The sequence below is a fragment of the Carcharhinus amblyrhynchos genome, chromosome 24 (assembly GCF_965287045.1).
Source record: "Carcharhinus amblyrhynchos chromosome 24, sCarAmb.v2.hapA, whole genome shotgun sequence".
Classification (NCBI taxonomy): domain Eukaryota; kingdom Metazoa; phylum Chordata; class Chondrichthyes; order Carcharhiniformes; family Carcharhinidae; genus Carcharhinus; species Carcharhinus amblyrhynchos.
Genome location: NC_137347.1, coordinates 32,531,779 through 32,544,494, shown reverse-complemented (window position 1 = coordinate 32,544,494; position 12,716 = coordinate 32,531,779). Strand labels below are relative to the sequence as shown.

General features: G+C 41.6%; 1 protein-coding gene across 1 annotated transcript in view; it reads left to right on the top strand.

Moving 5' to 3' along the window:
• Positions 1-12,716, top strand: part of LOC145357940 (synaptotagmin-like protein 1) — a 63,075-nt gene that overhangs the window by 34,608 nt on the left and 15,751 nt on the right. The window contains exon 11 of the mRNA XM_080211528.1: positions 9,610-9,771. Coding sequence (XP_080067654.1) covers positions 9,610-9,771 — 162 coding nt within the window. The remainder of the gene's footprint in view (positions 1-9,609; positions 9,772-12,716) is intronic.

Sequence of the window (12,716 nt, the reverse complement as noted above, 5' to 3'; positions counted from 1 at the left end):
CTATTCATCTTTTATCTTATGTAGCAGTCTTAGGTGCAGCACCTTGTCAAATGCCTTCTGGAAATCTAGATACACCACATCCACAGGTTCCCCATTGTCCATTACACATGTAATGTTTTCAAAGAATTCCACCACATTAGTCAAACTTGATCTTCCCTTCATGAACTCATGCTGCGTCTTACCAATGGGACAATTTATATCCAGATGTCTTGCTATTTCTTCCTTGATGGATTCAAGCGTTTTCCCTACTACAGAAGTTAAGCTAACTAGCCTATAGTTATCCACCTTTTGTCTACCTTTTTTAAACAGTGGCGTCACATTTGCTGTTTTCCAATCTACAGGAACCACTCCAGAGTCCAGCAAATTTTGCATTTGCTATTTCTCCCACCATCTCTCTTTTGTGCCCTGGGATGCATTCCATCAAGACCAGGAGAGTTGTCCACCTTTAGCCCCATTAACTTGCCCAACACTACCTCTTTCATGATAATAGTTTTTAGATTCTCACCTGCCATAGCTTTCTTGTCATCAATTTTTGGAGTGATATTTGTGTCTTCCATTGTGAAAACCAACACAAAATACCTGTTCAATCCCTTGGCCATTTCCTCATTTCCATTTATTACATCCCCCTTCTCATCTCTAAAGGTCCAATGTTTACTTTAGCCACTTATTTTTTCGTTTTATATATTTGTGGAAACTTTTGCTGTCTGTCTTTATATTCTGAGCTAGTTTACTCTCATAATCCATCTTTCCTTTCTTTATAGCATTTTTCGTGAATTTCTGTAATTTTTAAAGATTTCCCAATCCTCTAGGTTCCAACTAATTTTTGCCACTTTGTATGCATTTTCTTTCAATTTGATACCCTCCTTTTATTTCCTTAAACATCCATGGCTGATTACCTCTTTTCCGACCCTTGTTCCTTGTCACTGGTATATACTTTTGCTGAGCACTGCGAAAGATCACTTCGAAAGTCCTCCATTGTTCCTCAATTGTCCCACCATAGTTTTTGCTCCCAGTCTACCTTAGCCAATGCCTCCCTCGTCCCTTTGGACAAAGAACATAGAACATAGAAAAACTACAAGACAAACAGGCCCTTCGGCCCACAAGTTGTGCTGATCATATCCCTACCTACTAGGCCTACCTATAATCCTCAATCCCGTTAAATCCCATGTATTCATCCAGAAGTCTCTTAAAAGACCCCAATGAGTTTTCCTCCACCACCACCGACGGCAACTGATTCCACTCACCCACCACCCTCTGAGTAAAAAACTTACCCCTGACATCTCCTCTGTACCTACTCCCCAGCACCTTAAACCTGTGTCCTCTCGAGGCGACGTTTCAGCCCTGGGAAATAGCCTCTGAGAATCCACCCGATCTATACCTCTCAACATCTTATAAACCTCTATCAGGTCACCTCTCATCCTTTGTCTCTCCAGGGAGAAAAGGCCGAGCTCCCTCAACTTATCCTCATAAGGCATGCCACCCAATCAAGGCAACATCCTTGTAGATCTCCTCTGTACCCTTTCAATAGCTTCCACATCTTTCTTGTAATGATGCGACCAGAACTGCGCACAGTACTCCAAATGGGGTCTGACTAGGGTCTTATAAAGCTGCAGCATTACCTCCTGACTCCTGAACTCAATCCCTTGATTGATGAAGGCCAGTACACCATATGCCTTCTTGACCACATCCTCCACCTGCGAAGCCGATTTAAGAGTCCTATGGACCCGGATCCCAAGGTCCTTCTGATCCTCTGCACTGCTAAGAGTCTTACCCTTGATATTATACTCCTTCATCCCATTAGACCTGCCAAAATGGACCACCACACATATTTCCGGGTTGAAGTCCATCTGCCACTTCTCCGCCCAGTCTTGCATCCTATCTATGTCACGCTGTAACTTCTGACATCCCTCCAGACTATCCACAACACCACCAACCTTCGTGTCGTCAGCAAACTTACCAACCCATCCCTCCACTTCCTCATCCAGGTCATTTATGAAAATTACAAACAGCAAGGATCCCAGAACAGATCCCTGGGGCACTCTATTGGTGACTGACCTCCATGCAGAAAAAGACCCATCCACAACCATTCTCTGCCTTCTGCGGGCAAGCTAGTTCTGGATCCACAAGGCAACAGCCCCTTGGATCCCATGCCCTCTCACTTTCTCAAGAAGTCTTGCATGGGGGACCTTATTGAACGCTTTGCTGAAGTCCACATAAACCACATCCACCGCTCTTCCTTAGTCAATGTGTTTAGTCACATTTTCAAAGAACTCAACCAAGTCGTAAGGCACAACTTGCCCTTGACAAAGTCTCCTTTGTTTAAGCACGAGACACTGGTATTGGATTTTACCTTCGCACGCTCCATCTGTATTTTAAATTCAACCATACTGTGATCGCTTCATCCGAGAAGATCCCTAACCGCAAGATCATTAATTATTCCTGTCTCAACACACAGGATCTAGGATAGCTTGCTCCCTCGTAGGTGCTAATACATACTGTTCAAGGAAACTATCAGAGATACATTGTATTAACTCCTCCTCGGCTGCCTTGACCAACCTGGTTATTGATATGTAGATTAAAATCCCCCATGATAATTGCTGTACAAGTTTTACATGCATCAGTTATTTCTTTGTTTATTTCTCTCCCCACCATGATGTCATTATTTGGTGGCCTATAGATTACGCCTATCAGTGACTTTTACTCCTCACTTTTTCTAAATTCCGCCCAAATGAATTCAACCATTTTTTTTCCATAGAACCTACATCATCTCTAACTACTGCCTTGATGTCATCCTTAAATATTAGAGCTACACCACCTCCCTTACCTTCCTGTCAATCCCTCAAACAGTCTGTTGCCTCTGGATATTTAATTTCCAACCATGACCATCCTGCAACCACGTTTCTATACTGGCCACCAAATCATACTCATTCGCAATGATTTGTGCCACCAACTCATTTATCTTGTTTAGAATGCTACGAGCATTCAGATAAAGTGCCCTTATGCTAGTTATGCTAGCTAATGCTGCTGCTTTTTGAATCCTAACACTTCCATTAATAACATCTCCTGAGTTTTCCTTCCTTTTTAACTTTCTCCCTGATTTTTGAACCTTCTCCCCACACTTTGTCCTTCTCAGATTCCTTACGTAGGTTTCCATCCCCTTGGCATATTAGTTTAAATCCTCACTAACTGGTCCAGCAAACACTCCCCCGAGGATATCAATCCCAATCCAATTTGTACAGGTCCCACCTCCCCCAGAACTGGTCCCAATGCCCCAGGAATCTGAAACTCTCCCTCTGACACATATTTATCTGATATATCCTGTCATTTCTACTCTGACTAGCACGTGGCACCGGTAGTATTCCTGAGAACACTATCTTTTGAGATCCAATTTCTTACCTTTCATCTAGCTCTTTGTATTCTGCTTTTTGGTAAAAAAGGATGAGGTCCTATGTCGTTTGTACCAATGTGTACTATGACTACTGGTTGTTCGCTCTCCCCCTTCAGAATGTCCTGCAGCCACTCTGAGACATCCTTGACCCTAGCACCAGGGAAGCAACATACCATCCTGGAGTCTCATCTGCGGCCACAGAAACGCCTGTCTATTCCCCTTACAATTGAATCCCCTATAACTATTGTACTGGCACACTTTTTACCCCTCACCTCTGCAGCAGAACCAACCATGGTGCAACATGTTTGTCTGCTATTGCTCTCCCTAGAGGTCATTCCCCTCAACAGCATCCAAAGTGGTATATCTGTTTTGCAGGCCACAGCAGATTTCTGCACTACCTGCCTACCTCTATTGCTCTGTCTGGTGGTCACCCATTCCCTTCCTGTCTAAGGAGTTTCTGCCTGCAGTGTGACTATCTCTCTTTGCGTATAAAGAGGGAGAGAGGGTCATGCCTGGGTAGTGCAAGGGGGCTTTGTCCATTGGGGGAGGTGGGGGGATGTCCATGTGGGAGTGTGTTGCATGGGGGGAGTAGGGAGGTTCTATTCTTCATCTCTTTTGTATTAAAGAGCACTCCAATCTTTTAGAACCCATTACTCATGGGGCAGGCGCAATCAGACTCAGCCCTGTCAGTGTGACATCATGAGATCCATCCTTTTTTTCATACTAAGTCCCTAATGATATGGTGGAGAAAGCCACTGCTGGGGCTGACGATTTCCTTGCCATTATTCCTGCCCACTGCTATACTTGATATTTAAAAAAAAGAGAAAATACTGCGTCATGTTTCACAAATACGTTTGCATTTTCTGCAGATAACTAGCAGAATAGATAAGGGGGGACTAGTAACAGTGATGCATTTGGATTTTCAGAATGCTTTCAATAAGGTCCCACTTGTTCCTTACAGCCACTCCAAAAAAAATCTCTTGAAGTTCTTTTGCATGTCTCCTATAGAGTGGAAATAAATGGTTCTTTTTCAGGTTGGTAGGCTGTGATTAGTAGGGTGTCTCAAGGATCATTTTTCGAATTCATTTTTTTGGACTTGAGCGCTGTTGGCTGGGCCAGAATTTATTGCCTGTCCCCAACAGTCTGCCATTTCAAAGGGCATTTGAGAACCAACCACATTGCTGTGGCTCTGGAGTCATGTGTAGGCCAGACCAGATGAGGATAGCAGATTCTTTCCCTAAAGGATATTAGTGAACCAGATAGGTTTTCCCAACAATGGTTTCATGGTCATCATTGGATATTTAATTCCAGATTTTTGTTGATTCATCATCTGCTGTGGCGGGAATTTAACTCCGGTCCCCAGATCTTCCTCTGGGTCTCTGGATTACTCATTCAGTGACAGTATCACTGTGGCACTTTCTCCCTGTATATTGATAATCTATATCAATGATGTGGATTGGGGTACCACATGTAATATTTTACATTTTACTGATGAAAAACTGGATGAGAATGTAAGCTGTGCAGAGGATTCAAACAGACTTCAAGAAGATTTAGACAAGCTAAGTGAATGGACAAGAACATTGCAGATGGAACATAATATAAGAAACTGAAGTTATCCACTTGGTGAAAAAAAAATAGAAGGACAGAATATTTATTAAATGGTGAGAGATTACTGTCCAGAAAGCCTGGAGTGTCCTTCTTCATGAGGCACTGAAAGTTAACATGCAGGTGCAGCAACAATTAGAAAGGCAAATGATATGTTGGCCTTTATTGCTTGAGGACATTGAAACAAGAGTAAATACATTGCTGCAGTTGTACAGAGCCTTGGTGAGACCACATCTGGAGTACTGTTCTCCTTTCCTAAGGATGTCCTTGCCATGGAGAAAATGCAACAAAGGTTTACAGGACTGATTCCTGTGATGGCAGGATTGTGCTATGAGGAGAGATTGAGAAAACTGAACATGTATTCTCCAGAGTTTAGAAGAATGAGAAGTGGTTTCACTGGAACATAAAAAAATTCTTCCAGGCCTTAAAAGGGATGTTCCCCTAGCTGGGGACCGAGAACCAGGAGAGACAGGGTGGGATTTTACAGCCTTGCTCGCCCTGAAGCCATAAAATCCCATCCGAGATCAATGGAGTTTCACCTGCTCTGCCCCTCGCCCACTCTGATTCCAGTGGCAGACAGGGTGATAAAGCTCCAGCGATAGTCTTAGAATAAGGGATAGGCCATTTATGACTGAAATGAGTAGGAATGTTTTCACTCAGAGGCTGGCAAATCTTTAATTTTCTACTCCAGAGGAATTTGGAGACTCAGCTGATGAATATGTTAGAGATAGGGATTGATTGATTTTCTAGGAATTAAAGACATCAATGGATATGGGGATGGTGCTGGAAAATAGCACTGAGGAAGCAGATTGAGGTCAAATGGCAGAGCAGGCTCAAGAGGCCAAATGGCCTACTCCTGCTGCTATTTCCTATATCACAATGTTCATGCTGCTACAATGAAATGGTAACATGTGTTGAATTTTCCACTAATAGGATGTTATCAGTCCAAAAAGACATTTACCTATTGCACAATTGAGCAACTTGTGCATGACTTACAGTGTAGGCATAATGCCAGGTACTTAAATTGTACATCCCAATCATTGGCAGATCAAATCAAGCAATATGTTCCTTCACTGTTTGTAATAGAGTACAATCTGAACTCAATTAGCCCATATTTGCAAAACTCAAACAAAATGCCTCCCGTCAGATATGATTCTATGATAGAGCACTCAATGGTTCAACTGCTCAAACAGCTACACCAACAACCAATATAAGATAATTGGCCAAGTTCGGCATGTGGCTCATTTACACTTGCTAGAAACAACTTACATTCAAATGCAGTGATCCATTCTCTGCAAACAAAATATATCAAAGCCTTTTGCCTGTTTTGAATTACTCAGAAGCATGAGGGGCCTATAGTTCCTCATTGCTTTCTTCATGGCAATGCCTTGGATACCTTTCTCCTGTGGTAACAATCATTTGAAATTTAGTATTCTTGAGCTTGTTCTAAATAGCGCAATACAAAAACAGCAACATGTCTCTCTTCAACATCTTTACCTTTGTTCCTCCAGATTTAATTATTCCAATGCCTTCCTGCTTGATAATTCTTCCATGAAATCCTGTTATTTTTCTATGTTAGGGGCACTGTAAAAATGCAAGTTGTTGGCATTAATATCAAATATGTACTGATGCAACTCGACATAGATATCGTATACATTGACACATACCTTTAATTTACATCATTTCTATTGAGACATGCTGACACACACATCTACTACATATGCTATATTAACCCTGGTTAATATAGATTCACTTGGTTGATTCTAGACCATATGTACCATGACATGTACACACATTTTCTATACTTTGACATGTACACAGAGCGGCATGGTGGCACAGTGGTTAGTACTGATGCCTCACAGTGCCAAGGACCTAGGTTTGATCCCCAGCTTGGGTCAGTGTTTGTGCAGACATTCTTCCTGTGTCTGCATGGGTTTCCTCCTGAAAGACACGCTGGTTGGGTCCATTCTCCCTCAATGTTCCCGATCAGGCACCAGAGTGTGGCGACTAGGGGATTTTCACAGTAACTTCATTACAGTATAAACGTACCCCTACTTGCGACACAAATGTGGGCCGAAGGGCCTGTTCTGCGCTGTAATGTTCTATGTTCTATATGTTCTATGTAAATAAATAAGCATATGTATCTTGACACCAGTGCATAAACACAAACACAGACACATCCAGGAATACAGGTGCAATCTCCTGTGACCTTATACACTGAAGCATGTATGAGAACATAAGAACTAGGAACAGGAGTAGGCCATCTGGCCCCTCGAGTCTGCTCTGCCATTCAATAAGATCATGGCTGATCTTTTCCTGGATTCAGCTTCACTTATCTGCCTGCTCATCATAGCCCTTTTTCCTTTACTGTTCAAAAATTTATCTTTCCTTGCCTTAAAAACATTCAATGAGGTAGCCTCAATTGCTTCTCTCAGCCGGGAATTCTACAGATTCACAACTCTTTGTATGAAGGAGTTCCTCCTCAAATCAGTCCTGAATCTGCTTCCCCTTATTTTGAAGCTATGCCCCCTAGTTCCAGTTTCACTGCCAGTGGAAACAACTTCCCCGCTTCTATCTTATCTATTCCCTTCACAATCTTGTATATTTCCATAAAATCTGCCCTCATTCTTTTCAATTCCAATGAATAGAGCCCCGGTCTACTCAGTCTCTCCTCGTAAGCCAAGCCTCTCAACTCCAGAATCAACCTAGTGAATCTCTTTTGCACCCCCTCCAGTGCAAGTATATCCTTTCTCAAGTAAGGAGACCAAAACTGTACACAATACTCCAGGTATGGCCTCACCAGCACCTTATACGGTTGCAACATAATCTCTCTGTTTTTAAACTCCATCCCTCTAGCAATGAAAGACAAAATTCCATTTGCCTTCTTAATTACCTGCTGCACCTACAAACCAGCATGCTGCAATTTTTTACCGTTTAAATAATAGTCCATTTTGCTGTTATTCCTACCAAAATGGATGACCTCACATTTACCAACATTGTACTCCATCTGCCAGATCTTCGCTCACTCACTTAGACTATCTATATCCCTTTGCAGACTTTCAGCATCCTCTGAACACTTTGCTCTGCTTACTTTGCTTTGAACACTTTGCTTAGTGTCACCTGCGAATTTTGACACACTACACTTGGTCCCCAACTCCAAATCACCTATGAATATCGTAGACAGTTGCAGTCCCAAGAGTGATCCCTGAGGCACACCACTAGTCATTGATTGCCAATCCCCTATTTACCCCCACTCTTTGCTTTCTGTTAGTTAATCAATCCTCTATCCATGCTAATACATTACCCCTAACACCATGCACCTTTATCTTATGTCGCAGTCTTTGGTGCAGCACCTTGTCAAATGCCTTCTGGAAATCCAGATACACCACATCCACAGGTTCCCCATTGTCCACTGCACGTGTAATGTTCTCAAAGAATTCCACCACATTAGTCAAACATGATCTTCCCTTCACGAACCCATGCTGCATCTTGCCAATGGGACAATTTATATCCAGATGTCTCACTATTTCTTCCTTGATGATAGATTCAAGCATTTTCCCTACTACAGAAGTTAAGCTAACTGGCCTATAGTTACCTACCTTTTGTCTACTTCCTTTTTTTAAACAACGGCGTCACATTTGCTGTTTTTCAATCTGCGGGAACAACTCCAAAGTCCAGTAAATTTTGGTAAATTACCATTAATGCATTTGCTATTTCTCCTGCCATGTCTTTTAGTACCCTGGGATGCACTCCATCAGGACCAGGAGACTTGTCTACCTTTAGCCCCATTAACTTGCCCAACATTACCCTTTTGTGATAATGAAAGTTTCCAGATCCTCATCTACCGTAGCCTTCCTGCCATCAATTTTTGGAGTGTTATTTGTGTCTTCCAGCATGAAGACTGACACACACTACTTGTTCAATGCCCCAGCCATGCTCTCATTTCCATTTATTATGTCCCCTTTCTCATCGTCTAAAGGACCAATGTTTACTTTAGCTACTCTTTTTCATTTTATATATTTGTAGAAACTTTTGCTATCTGTTTTTATATTCTGAGCTAGTTTATTTTCATAATCCATCTTTTCTTTATTTTTTTTTGTGTGGCTTTCTGCTGACCTTTAAAGTTTTCCCAATCCTCTAGGTTCCCACTAATTTTTGCCACTTTGTATGCATTTTCTTTCAATCTGATACCCTCCTTTAGTTCCTTTGATATAGTTCAACTCTTAGCTCAGGCGTTCATTGATCCATTTAATCTGGTTGCTAACCATTGCATTGTACCTTTTTTTTTTAAATTAATTCATGAGATAAGGATGTTGCTGGCTAGGCCAGTATTTATTGCCCATCCCCAGTTGCACTGCAGTCCCTGAGGTATAGGTGCACCCGCAGTGCTGTTAGGAAAGGAATTCCAGGGTTTTGACCCAGTGGCAATGCAGTAACATCAACATATTTCCAAGTCAGGATGGTGAGTGACATGGAAGGTAATATGCATGTAGTTGTGTTCCCAGGTATTTGCTGCCCTTGTCCTTCTAAATGGTTGTGGTTGTAGGTTTGGGAGGTTAATCAGACTGCCTGTTTTTGGGAAAATGTCTTCACTCACCCTCTGTTTTTTGTTAAAGTACAAACTGGAGAAAGATGAGCTGCAGAGTCGGACTCTGAATCTCTCCGTGTGGCACAGTGATCATTTTGGGCGCAACCTCTTCCTGGGTGAGGTGGAGATCCCACTTGAAATATGGGATTGGAGCAATACCAAACCTACATCCTATGTCCTACAGCCACGGGTAAGATATTATGACTGTCCAGCACACACTTACCTGCAGAATAATTATAATACACATTATAACCGTGTACACTGTTATATCTGCAATATAGGGACTAAGGAATGGCCATCCTTTGCCAAAAAAGCTGCCCCTTCCAACAGAGTAGGCATGATGTGCACTGTCATGGGATATCCTGATGGTGATTGATGCTGAGCTTGCACGTTGTACAGCAGTTAATTTTCATATTCTTAGGTAATATTCTTGATTTGAGTATTAAACATGTTAGTGTAAATGTTCCAGTGAATGTGATTAATTGAAATCACGGAAAATAGTATGGTATTTGATTTATGCTCATTTAGTGACATGTTCCATTTAGTAATTTTGTTTGTAGTGCAAAGACAGTCAGTAAGTTCAGTTAAGTATAAATGGCCCAGCTTTTTCTGTAAAAGTGAGACTGGTGATGAAACTACCTTCCATCACCCAAGCAGTCAATTTTAATCACTCACACCCAATTTCCTGCAGTTCTAATCATTGTGGCACATTCAGATAAAAGCGGAAAATGGGGAAGGTTTTATAATAACCCATTCCAATACATGTGATGCGATTAAGTCTCCCTTGCTATAAACTCTCAAAAATAAAATTAACACTGAAAGAATTCATCAAATAATCTACTTGTATATCCATATTGCAAAAATAAATTGTTTTTATTGCCACAAATAATGCTGGAATCACCTTCAGTTTAAACTTCATTTGAATTTATTTAGAGTTCTGCTTCTCACACAACTCCAAGAAAGAAAACCATGGATCAGTCAGTTGCATTTCTGCCTCTGAGTTAGAAGGTTGTGGATTCAAGTTCCACTCCAAAAGCTGAATATAGAATTCTAGGCTGATACTCCAGAGCAATGTTGAGGGAGTGTTGAACTGTTGAAGGATGAGATTGATCTGCCTTCTCATGTGAATGTAGGAAAAGCTGGAAGTGTCCTGGCCAATATTTATCTCTCTATCAGCATCACAAAAGGATTATCTAGTCATTATCACATTGCTGTTTGTAGGAGCCTGTTATCTGTAAATTAGCTACTGTGTTTCCGAAATTGTAACGGTGACCAGATGTCCAAAGTATTTCGTTGGTCGAGTCTTTCTATTCACATCAAATTTTCTGCTGATGCATCACATGGTTTAAAAAAATATATATGCAGTGAAATTCCAGGGAGGAATATCAGTATTCATCTACCTCACACCCACTGAGTCCAGTATTCATATTTCAATCAAAGAATCTTTATTGCATAGAGGGAGCTCATTATGTCCCCATCAGATCTTTGTCTTAGGTCAGGTCAGAAACTCCAAAGTGTTTTCTGGAGGCTGCCTGGATCATAATTTTTGCATATTGAATTTGGCTAGGATAAGCATGATATGTTTCATTTCAGATATGATTCAAATGACCCTCTAGGGAGTTTTATCAACAGCGTTTATTTAAGAATATAGTTAACGTGTATAGTGAGAAAATTAGCAAGAACGTTTATCAATTACAAACAAACAAAAGAAAACCACTATAACGTATAACCCTTTAACAAACATCAAATATGTTCCAATCAAATTAATCCCACAGACAAAAGACCATTTTCAATGGTTTAACACAACAAAGACTAATGCTCACATGATATTGGACTTGAGTCCTTTGGCTGAATGCTGTGGGTCTTCTGATACACGGAACCATTTGGAGTCAGAACAACAGGGAGAGACTCTGTTCAAACCACCAGCAGCAGCTTCTCCCCTTCAGAAAAACAAGAACTTGCTTTCAGGTAACCAGCAGGATTTCCAAAGAAAACAGGGAGAGAGAGAAACTCTTCCTTCCAGCTTGCTTTCCCCTCTAAAACACAACTCTAACTCAGCCAAACAGAAAATGAAACCTTAAACTCGAAAGGGAAAATAAAACTGTCCAATAACACATGACCATCCTCTGAACAATGCAGGATCCTAAAACAACCCAGAGTTTAAATAAACAGATCCCATTTAAGCTATTGAAGTAAGAATAAAAGAACCCCTTAGAGACAACTCGACAGCAATGAAACCAAACTGAGAAAGGGTCTGCTTACAATTTCAGAGAACAGAATTTTTTAAAAAAAACCTTTCTTAACACTACACTGATTTACAGTTGCAAGAGCTGTCCAAAAAGGCATACTTCCCAGCTCTGTCCCGTTAGCCCATCATTTGTTTCCACTTCAAGCATTCATAGAATGTAGAATATAGAACATTACAGCGCAGTACAGGCCCTTCAGCCCTCAATGTTGTGCCAACCTGTGAAACCAACATAAAGCCCATCTAACCTACACTATTCCAATATCATCCATATGTTTATCCAATGACCGTTTAAATGCCCTTAATGTTGGCGAGTCCACTACTGTTGCAGGCAGGGCATTCCACATCCTTTTCATCTAATTCTTTTTTGGAAGTAATCATAGGAGATGATTTTGAGCCAGTGCTTTCCATCTGAGGGAATGGCGGTGCTGGCACGTTTCCAAGTTCCAATCTTACCAGCCCCTCACCGTGAAATATGCCATGGGACTGCAGAAAGCTCATTTGAACATATTAGCATATCATTAGCAAGCACTCTCTCCAGGACATGTCTCCTCACCAGATATTCAGCAGGTGCCATAATGACACCACACGATGCCATTTACAATAAGTCTACATAAGCACGAACCTGGCGTCTTCCCCTCTGAGAAGGATTTTGGAGGTGGCATTCAGGTAGCCAGCATCCTTCGCAGTGTGCACTGCTCCGGGGACATGAGAGGACTGGGGAGAGGGGGGGGCATAGATAAGTTCAACTTGGGTTTAGGGATAGGGTCCCAGAATTGCAATTTCGGGGGAGAGAGGTCAGAAGGCCTTAGCTTCCCTTTGGCATGGTGACAGTGATTGGCACTGCTGCCTCAGTGCCAGGGACCCACATTCAATTCCAGCTTTGGGTG